Source organism: Hippocampus bargibanti, linkage group LG07 (assembly GCF_051943395.1).
Source record: "Hippocampus bargibanti isolate YZ-2025 linkage group LG07, ASM5194339v1, whole genome shotgun sequence".
In the NCBI taxonomy this organism is placed as follows: domain Eukaryota; kingdom Metazoa; phylum Chordata; class Actinopteri; order Syngnathiformes; family Syngnathidae; genus Hippocampus; species Hippocampus bargibanti.
In genome coordinates this window covers 27,639,123-27,657,642 of record NC_142740.1, presented here as the reverse complement: position 1 = coordinate 27,657,642, position 18,520 = coordinate 27,639,123, and the positions used below count along the sequence as shown (strand labels likewise).

At 48.5% G+C, this 18,520-nt stretch overlaps 1 protein-coding gene and 1 long non-coding RNA gene across 5 annotated transcripts in view; one reads left to right on the top strand and one right to left on the bottom strand.

The window, feature by feature from the left end:
• Positions 1–18,520, bottom strand: part of frem1b (Fras1 related extracellular matrix 1b) — a 36,273-nt gene that overhangs the window by 16,023 nt on the left and 1,730 nt on the right. Inside the window, exons 2-8 of the mRNA XM_089000156.1 lie at positions 2,607–2,885; positions 2,429–2,523; positions 1,941–2,197; positions 1,640–1,842; positions 1,173–1,496; positions 802–910; positions 576–707 (exon numbers count right to left, since the gene is read on the bottom strand). Coding sequence (XP_088856282.1) covers positions 576–707; positions 802–910; positions 1,173–1,496; positions 1,640–1,842; positions 1,941–2,197; positions 2,429–2,523; positions 2,607–2,885 — 1,399 coding nt within the window. The remainder of the gene's footprint in view (positions 1–575; positions 708–801; positions 911–1,172; positions 1,497–1,639; positions 1,843–1,940; positions 2,198–2,428; positions 2,524–2,606; positions 2,886–18,520) is intronic.
• LOC148896063 (uncharacterized) overlaps positions 3,766–18,520 on the top strand; it is a 16,371-nt gene continuing 1,616 nt past the window's right edge. Inside the window, exons 1-5 of one of the 4 annotated variants that reach the window (XR_016115494.1) lie at positions 3,766–3,821; positions 5,297–5,504; positions 13,948–14,032; positions 14,132–14,305; positions 14,374–14,420. This is a non-coding gene — a long non-coding RNA (uncharacterized LOC148896063). Of the gene's footprint in view, positions 3,822–3,962; positions 5,219–5,296; positions 5,505–13,947; positions 14,033–14,131; positions 14,306–14,373; positions 14,421–18,520 lie in introns of those variants that run through there. The other 3 variants (XR_016115493.1, XR_016115495.1, XR_016115492.1) reach the window with 3 other exon arrangements.

Here is an 18,520-nt window from a genome sequence, read left to right as displayed (position 1 = left end):
CCCTTTCCCAGACGGACGAACGACGCACACGGAAGCTTTTATTTTAACGCGACGTTTCGGGAGAAACAAAAGTGCTGTATGGCTAGCTAACTAGCTAATTGAGTCAGAAAACATATTCGCTATGTAACTAGCTATTGGCTGTTAGCTATCTATTAGCTGGCCCACTAGATAGCTAGCTTTTTGCTATCTATTTGCTATCTAACTAGCTAGCTGGCTGCCTAGCTACCTAGCTATTTGCTATCTAACTAGCTAGCTGGCTACCTAGCTAGCTATCTATTTACTATCTATTCACTATCTAACTAGCTAGCTAGCTAGCTATCTATTAGTTATCTATTTGTGCTATGCCGCTGCTCACCCGCAGAAAAACTTCATCCTGTGACTGTCAAGTGACCTTGTGAGTTTTGAAAGGCGCTTGGAAATGAAATGGATTATTATTATTATTGTTATTATTAGTATACAAAGATGACGATGCCCGTGAGCTAATCGCGTTGCGCTAGCTGTAGCAGTCAAATGGCCACAAGGCGCTTGCCTTCAGAACCCCCCCTCGGCGGCCATTTTGTGCGGAGGACCATCACCTCTGACGGTGAGGCGCCCGTGGAAGGGCCCTTCCACGGCCACCAGGACCACCTGGTCGATGTTGTCGCTGTCGACGATCTGTAGCTCCGCCCACGTGATGGCTCGCGACTGACCCTCCAGCAGATCCAGACCTGGACGGACGGACGGACGGACGGACGGACGTCGGAGCGCCTGCCGTCAACAACGGACGGCGGTTTGGTTTCTTCTCATTGGTAGCAAACGCACCGGCGTTCCAGGACACCCGGGGCGCGTTGGTCTCCGCCGCCCTGATGGACACGTCAACCACGATGGGCGGACTGGTCGCCTGGGACGCGTCAACCGCCTGGAACTCAATCTGGCGCACATACAAAAAAAGATTTCCACATTGTCTATTCATGTTGTCATTTGATATTCAAGCATCTCGCCGCTAACAATTTGACTCTGATTAGCCTCGGTGAGCATGTTAGCTAGTTTAGGTTCACGGTCAAAAGTCAATTTGGATGTGTTGGTTTGGGCGACGTGACTTTTGCTTGTCTTTGCTAACAATTTGACTCTGATTAGCCTCTGAGAGCATGTTCGCTAGTTTAAGTTCAAGGTCAAACTCGGGGTCCGAGTACCTGAAAATTGTCCCGCCCGGGGCGGCTGCTGTTGGGGGGCTGATACGCCACCTTCAGGCGGTGCAGGTCGGACCAGGTGAAGGAGCCCACGGGCTTGGCGCTCTCGTCCAGGTGGGTGACGTAGCCCCGAGGGGGCGGGACCGTCACGTTGAACAGCAAGCCGTCCCGGGGGCCCTCGGCGTCTTCGGCGTCCAGCGTGGCGGTGGTGATGGGGGTCAGGACGAACTGGTCCACCTCCAGCACGAAGGATGCCATGAAGGCGGCCCGCGGCGGTTGGTTGGCCGTCGCCCCGACAATCCGGACCGCCAGCCACAGAGACTCCGTCTTGAAGGGGTTGGCGTGGGGGGCGGCGTTAGCAGAAACCACCAAAGTTAAAGCTTTCCCGTTAGCATTGAGCTCGTGCCAAGGCATCACATGCCGTCACGCCCGTTTTGGCCAATAAGGACTTGAGTTCCCTGTGACCTAACCTCCAGCAGGGCCCCGGTCTCCTGGTCCCTCAACTCCACGCCGATGGCGATGTGGTCCAGGTCCGGCGAGGGCGGGTTGAGGTGTTGGTACTTGAGACCGGAACTCAGGAAGTCCTGACAGCTGGTCTTCAGGTAAGTCACTTGCTGTGTGCCGTCGGCGCAGGGTCGGTTGCCCGGACAGCCCGTCGCCGCCCCCTCGCCATCTGGATGACAGACGGCCAGCGAGACACAAAACGGATTGAACGGCACGTTGACCTGGCTTTCCGTGCCACCCGCGTCAAGGCCAAAATGGGGTGGGCACCTTTCCTCCGGAGCCCGTCGCCCTCCCGCACCAGCCGCCCGGCGGTCAGGGCTCCCGCGGCGTCCAGCAATCGCACGGCGCACGCCGTGCCGTCCCGGCTACTGATGTTGACAACCGAGTGGTTGATGGCGTTGGACAGCGCGTAAAAGTTAGGGACCACCAGGGGAGCAGGCCCCAATTCCACCAGACGGGGCGCCCGGTCCACCACGCGGACCTGTATGACCAGCGACGTCACGCGCGTCTTCGCCGGACCAAACCTACAACACATTGGCCGTTGTTTGACCCGTCTCCACTTTGTTGTTGACTCGGGACCTGGTCTGAGTCTGGACCGGGGGTACTGGGGAGGTCACGGCGCGCTCACGAGAGAAGCCGGCCATGACCAATGACCAGGTCCAAAGGCGAGGTCTGGGGTGTCGGACCGCAGACTCGACCTGTGGAAGGTCGGCGAGACCAAGACCGCACGCAGAGCGGAGGGCCGGCCTACCCACCTGTACACCCGCAGTAGAACCTGGTCACTGTCCAGCAGAGGACTTCCGTTGTGCCGGTAGGACACTTCCCCCGGCAGGAAATCGCAGTCAAACACCTGACGACCACGACACGGCGTTGAACCGCGACGCAAACACTGCGACAAAAACGGCACCGGGACAAAAGCGGGCGCGTCCCGACCTGCGGCGTCAGTCGTCCCACCCGCTGCGTGATGGGCTGGTTGAGGACCACCTCCACCTTGCAGAGGTCGTCGGCCTCCGTCCGGATTGGCAACTGCTCTTTGGCCAGGAAGGCCGAGCGGCCCCTCACCACCTCCACCCCCGCGTCGGCGCCGGACGCCGCTCCCACCAGAAGCAGCAGCGGCAGCAGGAGTCTGCTCACGACGGCCATCTTGGAAGCACGGCGGGCGGCTGGCAAGTTTCCTCCCGACGACTTCCTGACGGACAATTTCAATTCCATCTGGAAGAGCCAAGCAAGTTTTTGGGATTCGGTGAGCGCAAAATACCCCAAAAACCGTCCAAACGTCCCCGGTCCTCGTCTTGAGAGTGTCCCGCTTTGTCTCATCAAACATTTCAGACCATCAAGACAAATGCCGGAGGAGGGGGGGGGGGGGGGGTCTTGCAAACTCAGCCCCTGCTCGCCAACATGTGCAAAAGCACTTTGCGGGGGTGGGAGTAGGGTAGGGGGGCAGATCGGGGCGGAAAAACCGCAAGACCTGCGGGACGAGGACACGGGCGGCCGATGGCTTACCTGCTGGCACGACGACCCCCCTCGTCCCCTCGCGCCCACCCCGCATAGAACACCCGCTCAACAAATGAAGCAACCGGCCTGATTCTGATTCGGCAGCAGACACGAAGCCAAAGTTCCAGACTTCAACTTTTACGAGCTCGGGACAACCCTCACAGACACACGCACGCGCCCACGCACTCATCCGGGATGCAACAAGCCCCCCCCCCCCCCACCCCTTGCGCGTTCCCGTTTTAAATCGTCCTTCGTCGGGAAACGTGCTCGCTCACCTGCGTCACGAACGCCGCTTTCTTCGACCTTCACACACGCACGCACGCACGCACGCACGCGGGCGCGTCGATCGACAGCACACGCACGCGTTCTTGATCGGGTTTTGGTGATCGATACACGTGTGCAACAAGTACTCGGGACCCCCGTTCCAAACCCCCTTCCCTTCCCTCCCACCGCCGCAAGTTCCAGGAATGCGGCCCCCTGTTTGGTCAGTGTCCCGTTGGATGGACTGCGTTGCGATTCCACTTCCGACCACCAGAGCGCAGCACCCTTGTGCTGCGTCGGAGAAAAAAGAACAAACAAAAGCGGAAGTGGAACATTCCGGAAATGTCTTGTTGTGTCCCAAAAGGCTCGCGTGGAGGCATTTAATGTCATTTGGTAAATGTTTATTTTGTATTTTTTATCCTGAATTGTTTCAACGAATTGAATATCTTTACATGTCTTTGCAGTATTTACAAGTAAGAATAATCATACATTTAATTTCGAAGCACCTTTCAAAACTCTCAAAGTCACTTTACAGTCACAGGATTGGGTTCTCTGTGGGTGAGCAGCGGCAGCCACACGCGTCAGCGTTCACTCAACCCGGAAGTAACTCAAATCGATAGCTATCTAGATAATGGATAGCTAACAGATATCTAGCTAGATAGCCAGCGAGCCAGATAGCTAATAGATAGAAAATAGCTAGCAAATGATAATAATAATAATCATAATAATAAAACATTTAATTTCGAGGCGCCTTTCAAAACTCTCAAAGTCACTTTAGTTACAGGATCGTTTTTTTCTTTGGGTGAGCAGCGGCAGCCACACGCATCTGCGTTCACTCAACCTGGAATAACTCAAAAAGATAGAAAACTAGCTAGCTAGCTAATAGAATGCTAGATAGCTAACTAGATAACTAATATTTTAATGTTTCCTGACTCAAATAGCTAGCGAGCTATATTGCTTAATACCTAGCTATCTAGCTAGCTAGCTAGATCATGCGCTGATGTCATTGTTTATCTGAAGAAGTTTTGAGAGAAATAAGGTAGCGTGTGATCTAATGGTGTAGCGTGTAGCGTGTAGCGTGCGTGATGTCTTGTGACTGTTGGCCTTCAAGTGGCGAGTGCGCCACTTGGCGCCGCGCCCGCCTTGGCGCCGCGCCAGCTCCCATCTTCCGTCGGCCTGGAATTGGCTTTCCGGCGTCGCTGACCCGCAACGACGGAGACAGAGCTCGAGCGAAGTTGAACAATTTGGGGAGCGCCATCCCCCGGTAAGCAGCCCGCCCCTCACGAGACACCCCCCAACCCCGCGTCCCCCATCAGAGCGCCGTACGCTTGCTGCCACGAGGCAAGGATATTTTTACATTTAGCTTGTAGTAGACGTGCACATTCCACCATGTAGCTAGCTATCCATTAGCTGTCTGGTTATCTAGCTAGCTGTCTGGCTAGCTATCTATTAGCTAGCTATCGCGCTGGCTATCTAGCTACCTATCTGGCTAATGTTCCATTAGCCATCTGGCTGTCTAGCTAGCTGTCTGGCTAGCTATCTATTAGCTCTGTATTAGCTAGCTTTCTATCCATTTGAGTTACTTCCGGGTTGAGTGAACGCTGGAGCGTGTGGCTGCCGCTGCTCACCCGCAGAAAAACATCTAACAGTGACTGTTAAGTGACCTTGAGAGTTTTGAAAGGCGCTTCAAAATGAAATGTATTATTATTATGACGTCTCTGATCCACTGCTGAAAAGGATGCTTTGATCCTGTCCTCTTTTGTCTAGACCTGCTTCATGTCACAAAGACGGTACAGCAAATGATGAAGAATGAATGTCGTTGTGTTGTTATGCTATTTGTGATTTCATTTTTTGTTTTTGTTTTTTAGTCTTCAAGATGGCTGCCGTGAGAGTGGCTGCCTTTCCAGCAGGTCCTGTATGTTGTTTTTCTACTTCTTTCTTTCCTTTCCTCTTCCTTTCATAACTTTGCTGCTGAGTTACTTCCGGTAGAGTGAAGGCTGGCGCGAATGGCTGACGCTGCTCACCCGCAGAAAAACGGATCGTGTGACTGTAAAGTGACCTTGAGAATTTTGAAAGGTGAATTATTATTATTATTATTATTATTATTATTATTATTATTATTATTAGTATTATTATTATTAGTATGATTATGATGATTATTATTATTATTATTATTATTATTATTATTATTATTATTATTATTATTATTATTGTTGTTGTTATAATTGTTATTGTTATTATTAGCTATCTATCAGCTTCTAGCTAGCTTTCTATCCATTTGCGTTACTTCCGGGTATAAGAGTGAACGCTGGCACAAATGGCAAATGCACACCCGCAGAAAAACGGATCCTGTGACTTTAAAGTGACCTTGAGAGTTTTGAAAGGCGCTCCGAAATGAAATGTAAAAAAAAAAAAAAAAGCACCATGATTGACGAGCTTGCCTGTCGTATCAACTCAGCGGCTCGACATCAAAACCCGTCGGCGCGGCGGCGGCTAACGTGCCGGCGGATCACCTCCGAGGGTCCGGCGGCGCCCGGCTAGTCCTCAAATTATGCTAACGAGGCATCGGATTGATGCAAAACCGGGCCGACCGCCGACTCGTGTGTGTCCAGTCGTGAAAGGCCGAGACTCCCTGCGAGAAATCCCGCGAGGGGCCCGAGCCGACCCGGCCGGTCGAGGTAACCGCACTCCTTCCGCGTCATTACTTCCTTTTCCACTTGAAAGGAGGAAGCGGATGGCCGTGCCTCCGCCGCCCGCGGGACCGGCGACTTGGAACGCAATTAGAGGCGACGCCACGCCACTGCGCGCTATCACAACTTCCAACATGTACAACCCAGAGCTCCTTGAGACCTGATGCAAAAAGCTATCCATTCCATCAAGCCATCAACGACCATCACAAAGGTCAATAAAACCACTTTATTATACTGTACAGTTTATATTTCTTTCATTAAAATACCATAGCGCATTTATTAGACATAAAATAAGGTCTATTGTGTGTAGTTTTAAGCCTTATTTAGTTGGAAATGATGTTTTATGGGGACCTGGGAACGGATTATTCTCATTTTAATGGTTTCCTGTGGGAAATTAATGTTTGGAATACACACTTTTTGCCTTACACACACTTTCCGGGCAAAAAAATTTGCGGCCGCACGTGACGAGCTGGCGAAGGACGCAACAGGCCAAAGGTCGCCCGCCCGCCCGTGCGCAAAATGACCACGCCACGCAAATTTACCCGATAAAGACATTCGCCTGCGACCTCACACGACCCCAACCGCACGCTGGAGGAAAAGGCCGCAAGCCGCGTGGGGACCCGTCTGCGGACCGTCGCCCTATGACCCCGTCGCCCCATCTGTGACCCCGTTGGAGGGCCTTCCGATGATTTGTTGACAAGCTCAACTTGTCCCGTGTTGCGCAAGAGACGTCAGTGGACCTCACGATGGGACAGCTGTCTGTCTTTTTTTGCACGGACGACAGTTTCATGCGTGTCTCCCCTCTCGTGCGTGTGAGACAGGGGGGTCGTGGCGTTGCTCCAGTCGCCCTGGCCGCCGCCCAGTTGCTTCTTCATCAGAGTGAGCGGTCAAAGGCACGCTTTCACAGCCAGATGACATCAGTGTGTGTGTGTCGGGGAGGACCCCCCCCCCCCTGCCCCCACCTGCCCCTTCCATCATGGCTGCCAGCGTAGAGGTGAGGTTGCGACGAGGTGCCAGGATGAGGCGGGGACGGCCGGTCAGCGGCTGCCAAGCGCCTTCGCTGACCCCTGCGTGCATGTGGGGGGGGGGGGGGGCAGACGGGGGGCGGGGGGGTCCGGGGTGTGAAAAGAGCACACGGCGGCCGTCCAACGTTCAGCTCCGGCGAGGCCGCGGCGGCCAACTGTTGCCTTGTGGGGGGGATGACGCCGCGTATCGCCACGGGAAGCCAAAGTGCAGGCTTTGCGTGGGACGAGGAGTAATAATAATAATAATAATAATAATAATAATAATAATAATAATAATCCATTTAATTTCCTATCGCCTTTCAAAACTCTCAAGGTCACTTTACAGTCACAGGATCAGTTTTCCTGTGGGTGAGCAGCGGCAGCCACACGCGCCAGTGTTCACTCAACCCAGAAGTAACTGAAATAGAAGCTAGCTAGCTAGCTAATACATAGCTAATAATAATGATAATACATTTAATTTCTAAGCACCTTTCAAAACTCTCAAGGACACTTTACAGTCACAGGATTTTTTTTGTGCGGTTGAGCAGTGGCAGCCATTTACGCCAGCGTTCACTCAACCCGGAAGTAATTCAAATAGATAGAAAGCTAGCTACCTAAGAGATAGCTAATAATAATAATAATAATACATTTCATTTACAAGCGCTCTTCAAAACTCTCATTTATAGCTAGCTAGACACCTATATAGCTAATAGATAGCTAGATAGCTAATGAATAGCAAATACCTAGCTAGCTAGCCAGATAGGTTTATTGTTGTTCGGGTCATTTCATTCCATTCACTCTCTGTGTCTTTGTGTTGTAATTTTATTTGTTATTTAGTTTTTTTCTTCTTCTTCTTTTGACTTCATGCTAATGACGCTAATGAGCACACACGGCGGCGGCGACGCCCTGTCACCTGTCACGTGACCGCGACCAGTTGTGGTGCGATGTCACCATGTGCGCTCACGTGGGCGGCAAAGTGCGCGTCACGGTCGACAACACAAAACGTGATGCGGATGTTTTCAGGTCACATGCTAATCACCGCGCGCTTTATTGTGGCGGGGTAAAGGTCAACGGGCAGCACGCACAACAACAACAACAACAACAACAAGAACAAAAACACGCTCACAAATGAGACCCAACATCGGCCAAAACTTCGCTTGTCCATTTTGTTTTATTACATTTTTTTCAAGCAAGAAAAACACTTGAGCTATCTAGCTGGCTACATGGCTATCTAGCCATCTATCTATCATGCTATAGGGCTATTTTGCTCGCTATCTCGCTGGCTACCTAGCTAACTATCTAGCTGGCTACCTCGCTAGTTATCCATTTGTTATCTATTAACTATCTGTTAGCTATCTGGCTACCTAGCTAGCTAGATATTTGGTATCTATTTGGTATCTGTTAGCTATCTAGCTGGATACCTATCTATTAGTTATCTATTAGCTAGCTGGCTGACTTTTTACCTGTTTGAGTTATTCCGGGTTGAGTGAACGATGACGCATGTGGCCGCCACTGCTCACCCACAGAAAAGAAATATCCTGTGACTGTAAAGTGACCTTTAGAGTTTTGAAAGGTGCTTATAATAATAAGAATTGGATTGGATTTGATTTGTAAGCGCCTTTCAAAACTCTCAAGGTCACTTTACAGTCACAGGATCAGTTTTTCTGTGGGTGAGTAGCGGCAGCCACATGCGCCAGCATTCACTCAACCCGGAAGTAACTCAAATAGATAGAAAGCTAGCTTGCTAATAGATAGCTAACAGATTAGAAATCAAATGTATTATTATTATTTTGTCCAACTCACGACAAGTGTAACCGCCAGCCTGTTTCAGCTAGCTCGCCAGCTAGCTCACTAGCTAGCTAGCTCGCGCGTGATGAGCGACGACGATCCAGCTGCGCCCCCGGAAGAGGCCATCTTGTTGTTTTGTCGCACGTGATGAGCGGTTGCTGCTTGTTATGCAAATGAGCTGGTAAATGTCAAATTAGCATAGATTAGCTGCCTCGCAGACGCCTGCTTTACATACGCCAAGGCGCGGCCCGTCACCGCGGGTGACCGCCGCCCCCGCCGACATCAAGACTGATGGAGGGCGACGGGGCGTTGACGGACGGACGGACGCTCACATTGGAGTGCGTGTGTGTGTGTGCGTCGCTAAGAGGAGGATAGCCCTGTGATGCTAATGAGCTGCTTCACTCAAAGGCACGCCGGGCCTTCAGTCACCTTGGGTCAATCTTCACTCATTCAAAATGGCCACTCGCTCGCACGCACACAAACAAAAACTGGAATTTGTGGGATGTCTTGAGTTTATTTAATTAGTGACATTCAGTGTATTAGCTAACCAGCTATCTATTAGCTATATAGCTATCTAGGTGGCTTGCTATCTAGATAGCTATCTAGCTATATATCTATTAACTGGCTATTAGCTAGATAGCTAGCTTTTCTCTCTATTTGAGTTATTCCGGGTTGTTGGCTATCTATTAGCTATCTACTAGCTGGCTAGCTAGCTTTCTGTCTATTGACTTCGGGGTTAAATGAACGCTACCGCTGCTCACCCACAGAAAAACTGTGACTCATCCTGTGACTGTAAAGTGACCTTGAGAGTTTTGAAAGGCGCTTGGAAATGAAAAGGATGATGATTATTATTATTATTATTATTATTATTATTATTATTATTATTATATTATTATTAAAAAAACACACACACAAACTAAAACTAGAATTTACGGGATGTCTTGAGTTTATTTAATTAGTAACATTCAGTGTATTAGCTAACTAGCTATCTATTAACTAAATAACTATCTATCTATCTATCTATCTATCTATCTATCTATCTATCTATCTATCTATCTATCTATCTATCTATCTATCTATCTATCTATCTATCTATCTATCTATCTATCTATCTATTAACTGGCTATTGGCTAGATAGCTAGCTTTTCTCTCTATTTGAGTTATTCCTGGTTGTTGGCTATCTACTAGCTGGCTAGCTAGCTTTCTGTCTATTGACTTCCGGGTTGAGTGAACGCTGGCGCGTGTGGCTGCCGCTGCTCACCCACAGAAAAATGTCATCTTGTGACTGTAAAGTGACCATGAGAGTTTTGAAAGGACACACACACACACACACATTAAACAAACATGAAGCGGGTGTTCGAGGTGGTGGGAGTGTCAGTCCAGATGTTAAGCTTGTTATCAGTTGAATAGTTAAGTCACTTAAAGACTTTTGATTTATTTATTGGACATTTCTCATTTGTTGTGCGCACGCTTGCGCTTCTCATGCAAACACGCACCTGCTTGCCAAAACAACCACAAACATTTTTTTGCATTGGAAAGAAAACAAAAAGCTTGACACACACACACACACACACACACACACACACACACACACACACACACACACACACACACACACACACACACACACACACACACACACACACACACACACACACACACACACACACACACACATGACACCCCCCCCAAAAAAATAAATATATATATATATATATATATAAAAATATATATATATATATATATATATATATATATATATATATATATATATATATATATATATATATATATATATATATATATTTGGGTGTTTTGCTTTGTGTCAAGGTTTGCATGGTGATGGTAGTGGTGGATCCCAAAATAAGCAGGCAGGAGGGGGCAGCAGGTTGTATTTGACAAATTGTAAAATCTCAAACATCAAAATCATCTGAACAGACAAATACAAAGTATCAAAGAAAACCACGAGTAAAAGTCTGCCAAGATGAAACAAACCTGACAGGGTGCCGAAACCACATGCAATGCATACAATGCAATGACCCGACGCCGAATGGTCGAGCCGGGAGTCCTTTTAACTGCCACTGATTGGAATGACCAGCACCTGTGCGGCTGCAGGCAGGGCCGACAGCGCCACCCGTTGTTCGCCAACCAGATCGTGACACTTTGAATATTGTCCTTATTTGGAATATTTAGGTACAGCGATACCTCGGTTTACAAACGCTTTAGCTAACGAACTTTTCGCCTTAATAATACTAACAATCCATTTCATTTCTAAGCGCCTTTCAAAACTCTCAAGGTCACCTTACAGTCACAGGACAATTTTTTTCTGTGGGTGAGCAGCGGCAGCCACTCGCGCCACCATTCACTCAACCCAGAAGCTAGCTAGCTAACAGCTAGTTAATATTTAGCTATCCAGCTAGCTAGACAGATAGCGAATAGATAGCTAGCTAGATAACCAGCTAATTAGACAGATAGCTAATAGACAGCTAATAGATAGCTATCCAGTTGGTTAGTTAGATAGCTAATAGACAGCAAATAGATATAGTGAGATAGCCAGCTAGATAGTTAAATAGTTAATAGACAGCAAATAGCTAGCTAGCTAGCCAGCTAGTTAGTTAGATAGCTAATAGACAGCAAATAGACAGCAAATAGATAACCAGCTAGACAGCCTTACCAACGTTAAATTTGCGAGAATATAATCTTGGCATACGAGCTAGTTGGCTGGCGGACTAGTTTTTGGCGGAAAAACACCAAACCACACAACTGAACAGCGCCACCGTGGTTCCCGGACTACTTTTCCACACCCACTTTCTTTGAGTGCAGACATGGTTTGTTATCGAGTGGAGTACTTTTGCGATTGCTATGGGACCAAAAAGACCCCGCCACGGGCTAGTGTTATGCCGAAGAGGACACAATAGAAAATGACCAAGGAGATCTTGGAAAAACACCAAGGAGGTGTGCGTTTGTGTGACTTAGCATCCCAGTACCAGTATGCTAAGTCGACCGTGTATCTTGCTAGCTAGATAACCAGCTGGTCAGTTAGTTAACAAATAGAAAGAAAATAGGTAGCTATTTAGATAGCCAGCTAGTTAGTTAGATAGCTAATAGATGCAGATGATCACAGTGGAGGATGATTTATTATTTTTATCGATTTATTGAGTTTTTTTAATCGAAAATTGACCCCTCCCACCAGAAAAAGATTTTTTTTTTCTTTTGAAAGGGACTTTAAAAAAATGTGTTTATTGTGTTGTTGAGTGTGCGAATGTTAGCGAGGCCGGCGCCGCCGCTTGCCCGTCAAATATTCAAATGGGCTCTGGAGCCGAGCCACGTTGGCTAGCGCGCTGGCGCGTTGGCGCTTTGGCCCGCGGCTCCGCGTCGCTTTGCTGCCGCCGCCCAGGGTGAAACTTTTTCTAAAAAATGTAAGCGTGGAAAAATGCAAATGCGACATATTGCGGCGGTTACGGGCTGGGCCACCGCAGGCGCGGCGAGGGCCGCCCCCACGCGCCTACATTCTTGCGCAACGCCACCCCTTCAACCATGAAAAAATGTTTCCAGGTTGAAAATCAGGGGGGGGGGGGGGACCTTCTCGCCCGAGGGTGCGCAAAGATGCGGCGCACGCGACCACTGCCGCCACCTGCCAATTGGGTGAGTGCAATATGGCTGCCCCCCCGCCTGCCATCATTAGCGTAGCGCTCTAAACGCTGTGACAGAGGGGCCAAAATGGAGGATTAGTGTAAATGACTAGCGCTTATTAGCGGCTCAGCTTTTCATTAGCATCGTTAGCATGAGCGCGTTGGTGTGCGTGTGACTGTTTTTATTCCTCCGCGACCCCGCTGACCTTTGCGCCGTTTGATTGGGGAAGGTCGCCGCCCCCCTCAGCAGGACGCGGCTAGCCAGCTTGATGTTTATTTTCCTTCCACTTAGCTGCACTTCCCAAGGAAAAGCAGCGCGAGCAAAAGGGTCCATCTGCGCGTCGCCGCGCCGCCGCCGCCATGGAGGTGGCCCACGTCTCGCGGACGTCCCGCCCAGCAGATTGCCGCGCGTGGCCGACATCTGGCGGGCTGGGGGTGGCGACATATGCGCCCTCGCCGCCCCGCGGCAAAACTTTGACTTTGACAAAAAGGTCCCGAGCGACGCTCCCATTGGCCGACAGGAGCGGCTAGCTATCTGGCTAGCTATCTGTTGGCTATCTACTTGCCGGCTAGCTTTCTCTCTATTTAGCTTTCTATTGGCTATATAGCTACCTAGCTGGCTATATGGCTATCTCGCTTTTGGACGGCGCCTCCGTTGCTCTTCAACGGCGACTTTCATCTTTTCAAAAGCGTTTCCGCAGCAGCGCAACAAATCGTGAGCGAGGGCGGGCAAGCGGGCAAGCGCGCAAGCGGGCGGGCAAGCGGCCTAACGTGAGCACGCGTGCGGACATGATTCCCGGCGGCAGGAGTTTTCTCCGCTGCGGGACGATCACATTAATTATGCAAATGAGCGGTTAAAGAGGGGGCGGGGGGTGGCATTGTTTCACTCACTAAGTAAGCGGCGAGGCCGGCGGCTAAAGCCTTTCCTCATGGGTCAAACGCCGGCGCCGAGCAGGGGCGGCCGTTTCTCAGGACGCCGAGGCCGCTGCGCTGCGCTGCGTTTGCCAGCTAGCTAGCCCGCTAGTTAACTTTCTTGGCTTTCAAGGCTGATGGACTTGGTCACGACTTGCTTGATGAGCCAGCTAGCTAGCCAGCCGGCTAACCAACCAATTATTATTATTAGCTATCTCTTAGCTAACTTGCTTCCTATCTATTTGCGTGACTTCCGGGTTGAGTGAAGGCCTAGCGAGCTATCTGTTAGCAATCTATTATTATTATTAGCTATCTATTAGCTAGCTAGCTTGCTTTCTGTCCATTTGAGTTACTTCCGGGTTGAGTAAACGCTGGCGCGTGTGGCTGCCGCTGCTCACCCACAGAAAAACATATTCTGTGACTGTGAAGTGACCTTGAGAGTTTTGAAAGGCGCTTAGAAATACAATGTGTTGTTCTTCTTCTTCTTCGGAAGTGACCAGGATCCGCTCGCCTCGGGAGCCCAGAGAACTTGAGAGGTGCGACGGCGACGTCTATGCATCGGAGGTCAAAGAGCAAAGGTCGTCGCCGCGTTTGCCCCGAAAAAGCAAAAGGCAGCCGACGGAAGTTTTTTTTTTTCCCGCCCCCGCCGGCGACCCGCGTCTTTTTTTTTGTCACAGGCGGTGACGAGCGTCTTGGAGGCCACCCAGCACCGCTCGTCCTGATGCTCCGCGACGGGCCAAGATGGACGCGGGCCACTCGCTCCCCCGAGGGGGCCGCTGGGCGGCTGCCCGGACGCCGCTCGCCAGCTAACGCGCCGCGACAGGCGCGCGTGGGGATGCCCGCTTTCACCCGTCAGTCCGTCAAACACCTGACATGCACGCCATTTCCTCGCCCTTTGCTGACGGATTTTCTCTTTCAGCGTGGCGGATGAGGTCAAACGAGAGCAAGTCTTGTGACGTCCGTCAGGTTTTGCCACTGAATTCCACCCATGCACATTTCACCTGCATTTCACCTGCATTTTACCTGTATTCCACCAAAATTTCACCCACATTTCACCTGCATTTCACCCACATTTCACCCACATTTCACCCGCATTTCACCTGCATTCACCCACATTTCACCCACATTTCACCCACATTTCACCCGCATTTCACCTGCATTTCACCTGAATTTCACCTGCATTTCACCTGAATTTCACCCTTATTTCACCCACATTTCACCCGAATTTCCCCGCATTCCACCAACATTTCACCCGCATTTCATCTGAATTTCACCCTCATTTCACCCGCATTTCACCTGCATTTCACCTGTATTCCACCGACATTTCACCCGAATTTCACCTGAATTTCACCCTTATTTCACCCGCATTTCACCCACATTTCACCCACATTTCACTTGCATTTCACCTGCATTTCACCCGCATTTCATCTGAATTTCACCCACATTTCACCTGAATTTCACCCTTATTTCACCCACATTTCACCCGCATTTAATAATAATAATAATACATTTAATTTCTAAGCGCCTTTCAAAACTCTCAAGGTCACTTTACAGTCACAGGAGAAAGTTTTTCTGTGGGTGAGCAGCGGCAGCCACACGCGCAAGCGGTCACTCAACCCGGAAGTAATTCAAATAGATAGAAGGCAAGCTAGCGAAGAGATAGATAATAATAATAATAATAATAATAATAATAATAATAATAATAATAATAATAATAATAATAATAATAATAATAATAATCCATTTGATTTCTAAGTGCCTTTCAAAACTCTCAAGGTCACTTGACAGTCACCTGACATGTTAGCTATCAAGCATAGCTATATGTACAACTCTTTCTAAGTCGTTTTAATGTTTTTATTTGACAGCAGGGGGGGTCATGTCTGCATCTCGCCGGATGGCAACAACCCCCACAACCCCAAAAAAAACTCATCCTAGATGACAAAGTTCCCCTGGAGTGTTGGCTCACACGCAGCAGGCAGATGGCGCCCCCCCCCCAAGTCCAATTTGAAAAAAAACAACAACAAAAAACCCGGATGTCCTCTTCCCTCGCTGGCTGCTTGTGTTGCAACCTCGTCGCCCAGCTGGTGTTGCATTGAGCACGTCAATGGGTGACCCGCCACACCCCTCACATAATCCGGGTGTTCATATCCTCCCGACAGGAAGGCCCCCGTTGACGTTGCCTCCAAGTTTTTCAACCCCACAACCCACGCAACAACTTGTCTTGGTGGAGTGACTTCCTGTCACAAACGGCGACCAATCAAGGAATTAAGTTGGGCGACCATCAGCCCACCTACAGTGCAGAAAGTCCTTTAAAACAAGGAGAGTGACAACATGGAAAACGGGTGGAATTCCTCAATTCAACTCGACAGATGGCTTGCTTTTTTTTTTTTTTTTTATCCGGGAGACGCCACCTCTGTCCGACAAGCCACGAATTGTTGAACCAACGTTCGTTTGGCAATTTGCATACTCGGCACCGGCAGCCAATCAGAAGCCTGTTTCGCGCTTCGGATGATATCGTGACTGTAACGTGTACTTGAGAGTTTTGAAAGGCGCTTAGAAAGAAGAGTTGTAGCAGACAACGCAAGGCAAACATTGCATTGTGCACCATGACGACAAACGACAACTGGAGCCAAATCTTCCGCAAGGGAGATTTACCAGCAATTAAGCAAGGGAGTATTTGTGCTAGGTACTTCCTTAATGTAAAAAATAATCCTTAGTGCTTTGCAACAATGTTTTTTTTTTTGCGATTAGTTGTCTTATTATGCTTCAAGTTGTGAAAAATGGGGCAGGCAACTTTATGGCCGGGCAGGCAACTTTTCAGAGTTGTCTGCCCTAGTTTTCTCAGGAGTTTAAAACAATTGCTATAATGCGCCTTTCAAACAAAATTGCACAAAATGTGACTTTTGGCAAGAAACGCATTGGAAGACGATTGCTTTTTTTCAGTGGAGTCGACACATTTTTGCGCATCGTCTGGCACTGAATGAGTTAATTAGTGCCGTATCTTCCAGTCTGTAAGGCGCATCCAAAAGCCTTGATTTTCCCTGCGCCTTCTACGCCGGTCGCTGCGCCTTATATACGAAGTCATATTGCGCCACAACAGCTCTGGCAACTATTGTTGTTATTGCTGTTTGCTCAGTGTGGCTACATGCTAATACTGATTAGCACGTTATGGATTTATGGCTTCCTGTCCATACAATACCAAACGTGAACAATAGAAACTGGCCAAGTATCTATTAGTTATATAGCTGGCTGGCTGGCTAGCTATCTAGCTAGCTAGCTATTAGCTATCTGTTGGCTAGCTAGCTTTCTATCTATTTGAGTTACTTCCAGGTTGAGTGAACGCTGGCGCACGTGGCTGCCACTGCTCACCTACAGGAAAACTTATCCTGTGACTGTAAAGCGTCCTTGAGAGTTTTGAAAGGCGCTTATAAAGCAAATGTATTATTATTATTATTATTATTATTATTATTATTATTATTATTATTATTATTATTATTATTATTATTATTATTATCTAAACCAATATGCATATAATAATACTAATAATAATAATAATAGTACATTTTTAAGCACCTTTCGAAACTCTCAAGGTCACTTTGCAATTACAGATTTTTTTTTTGTGGGTGAGCAGCGGCTGCCAGCACACGCCATGCTTTCACTCAACCCGGAAGTAACTCAAATAGATAGAAAGCTACCTAACTAGCTAAGAGATAGCTATTGGATAGCTATCTAGCGAGGCAGATAGCCATATAGCTAATAGATAATAATAATAATAATAATAATAATAATAATAATAATAATAATAATAATAATACATTTCATTTTTAAGCACCTTTCAAAACTCCCAAGGTCACTTTACAGTTACAGGTTTTTTTTTTCTGTTAGTGAGCAGCGGCAGCCACACGCGCCAGCCTTTACTCAACCCGGAAGTAACTCAAATAGAATAGTAAGACAAATAGATAGAAAGCTAGCTAGCAATCCAAAAGATAGCTATTGTATGGTATTACAGAAGATAGCTAGCTAGCCAGCCAGCAAGATAGCTAATAGATAGCAAATAGATAGCTAGCTAGGTAGCTAGCACGATAGCTATATAACTAAAAAAAAAAGAAGTGAAGAGAGGAAATATATGCTATGCTAATGCTAGCACTACTTTGAGCCAACAAAGTGAATGATAAAGATGGACTTTTGTCGCTGGCAGGATTTTGCGTCGGCGGTGAGCAAAGTAGTAAAACGTGCGCACGTACGTGCGCGGTGGATGTCTTGAGGGTGGTGGCGCCGATGAAATATGGCCGACGCGGCCAGTGTGTGGTCATGTGGAGCAGAAGGCGGGACAGGGCGCCGGGTGGCGCTCGGGCAACGTGGCGCCCTCTGGCGAGGAGCCCCTCCCCTCCCCTCCCTTAGCCCCCCCATACAGCCAAAGACAAAACAGATGTCCACCACGCGTGGCGTGGCGTGGCGCGGCGTGGCGTGGCGTGGCGTGCATGTGCCTGAGCGCACGCACTAAAGGTCATTTACACAAACGGCTCAAGGTGACTCTGCATTTCACCCGCATTTCACCCACATTTCACCCACATTTAGCCCAAATTTTTATAATAATAATAATAACATTTCATTTCAATTATAAGCACCCTTCAAAACTCTCAATGACTCTTTGCAGTCACTGGATATTTTTTCTGCGGGTGAGCAGCGGCAGCCACACGCGCCAGCGTTCACTCAACCCCGAAATAACAAAAAGTAAAACAAACTAAATAACAAATAATATGAAGACACGGAGAGTCATTCATTCTTCAGCACTTGCTGTACCCTCTTTGTGACATGAAGCAATTTCACCCGCATTTCACCCACATTTCACCTGTATTTCACCCGCATTTCAACTGAATTTCACCCACATTTCATCTGTATTTCACCCATTTCACCTGTATTTCACCCGCATTTCATCCGCATTTCAACCGAATTTCACCCGTATTTCACCCGCATTTCACCTGCATTTCACCCGAATTTCACGCTCATTTTACCCGCATTTCACGCGCTTTTCACCCGCATTTCACCCACATTTCACCCGTGTT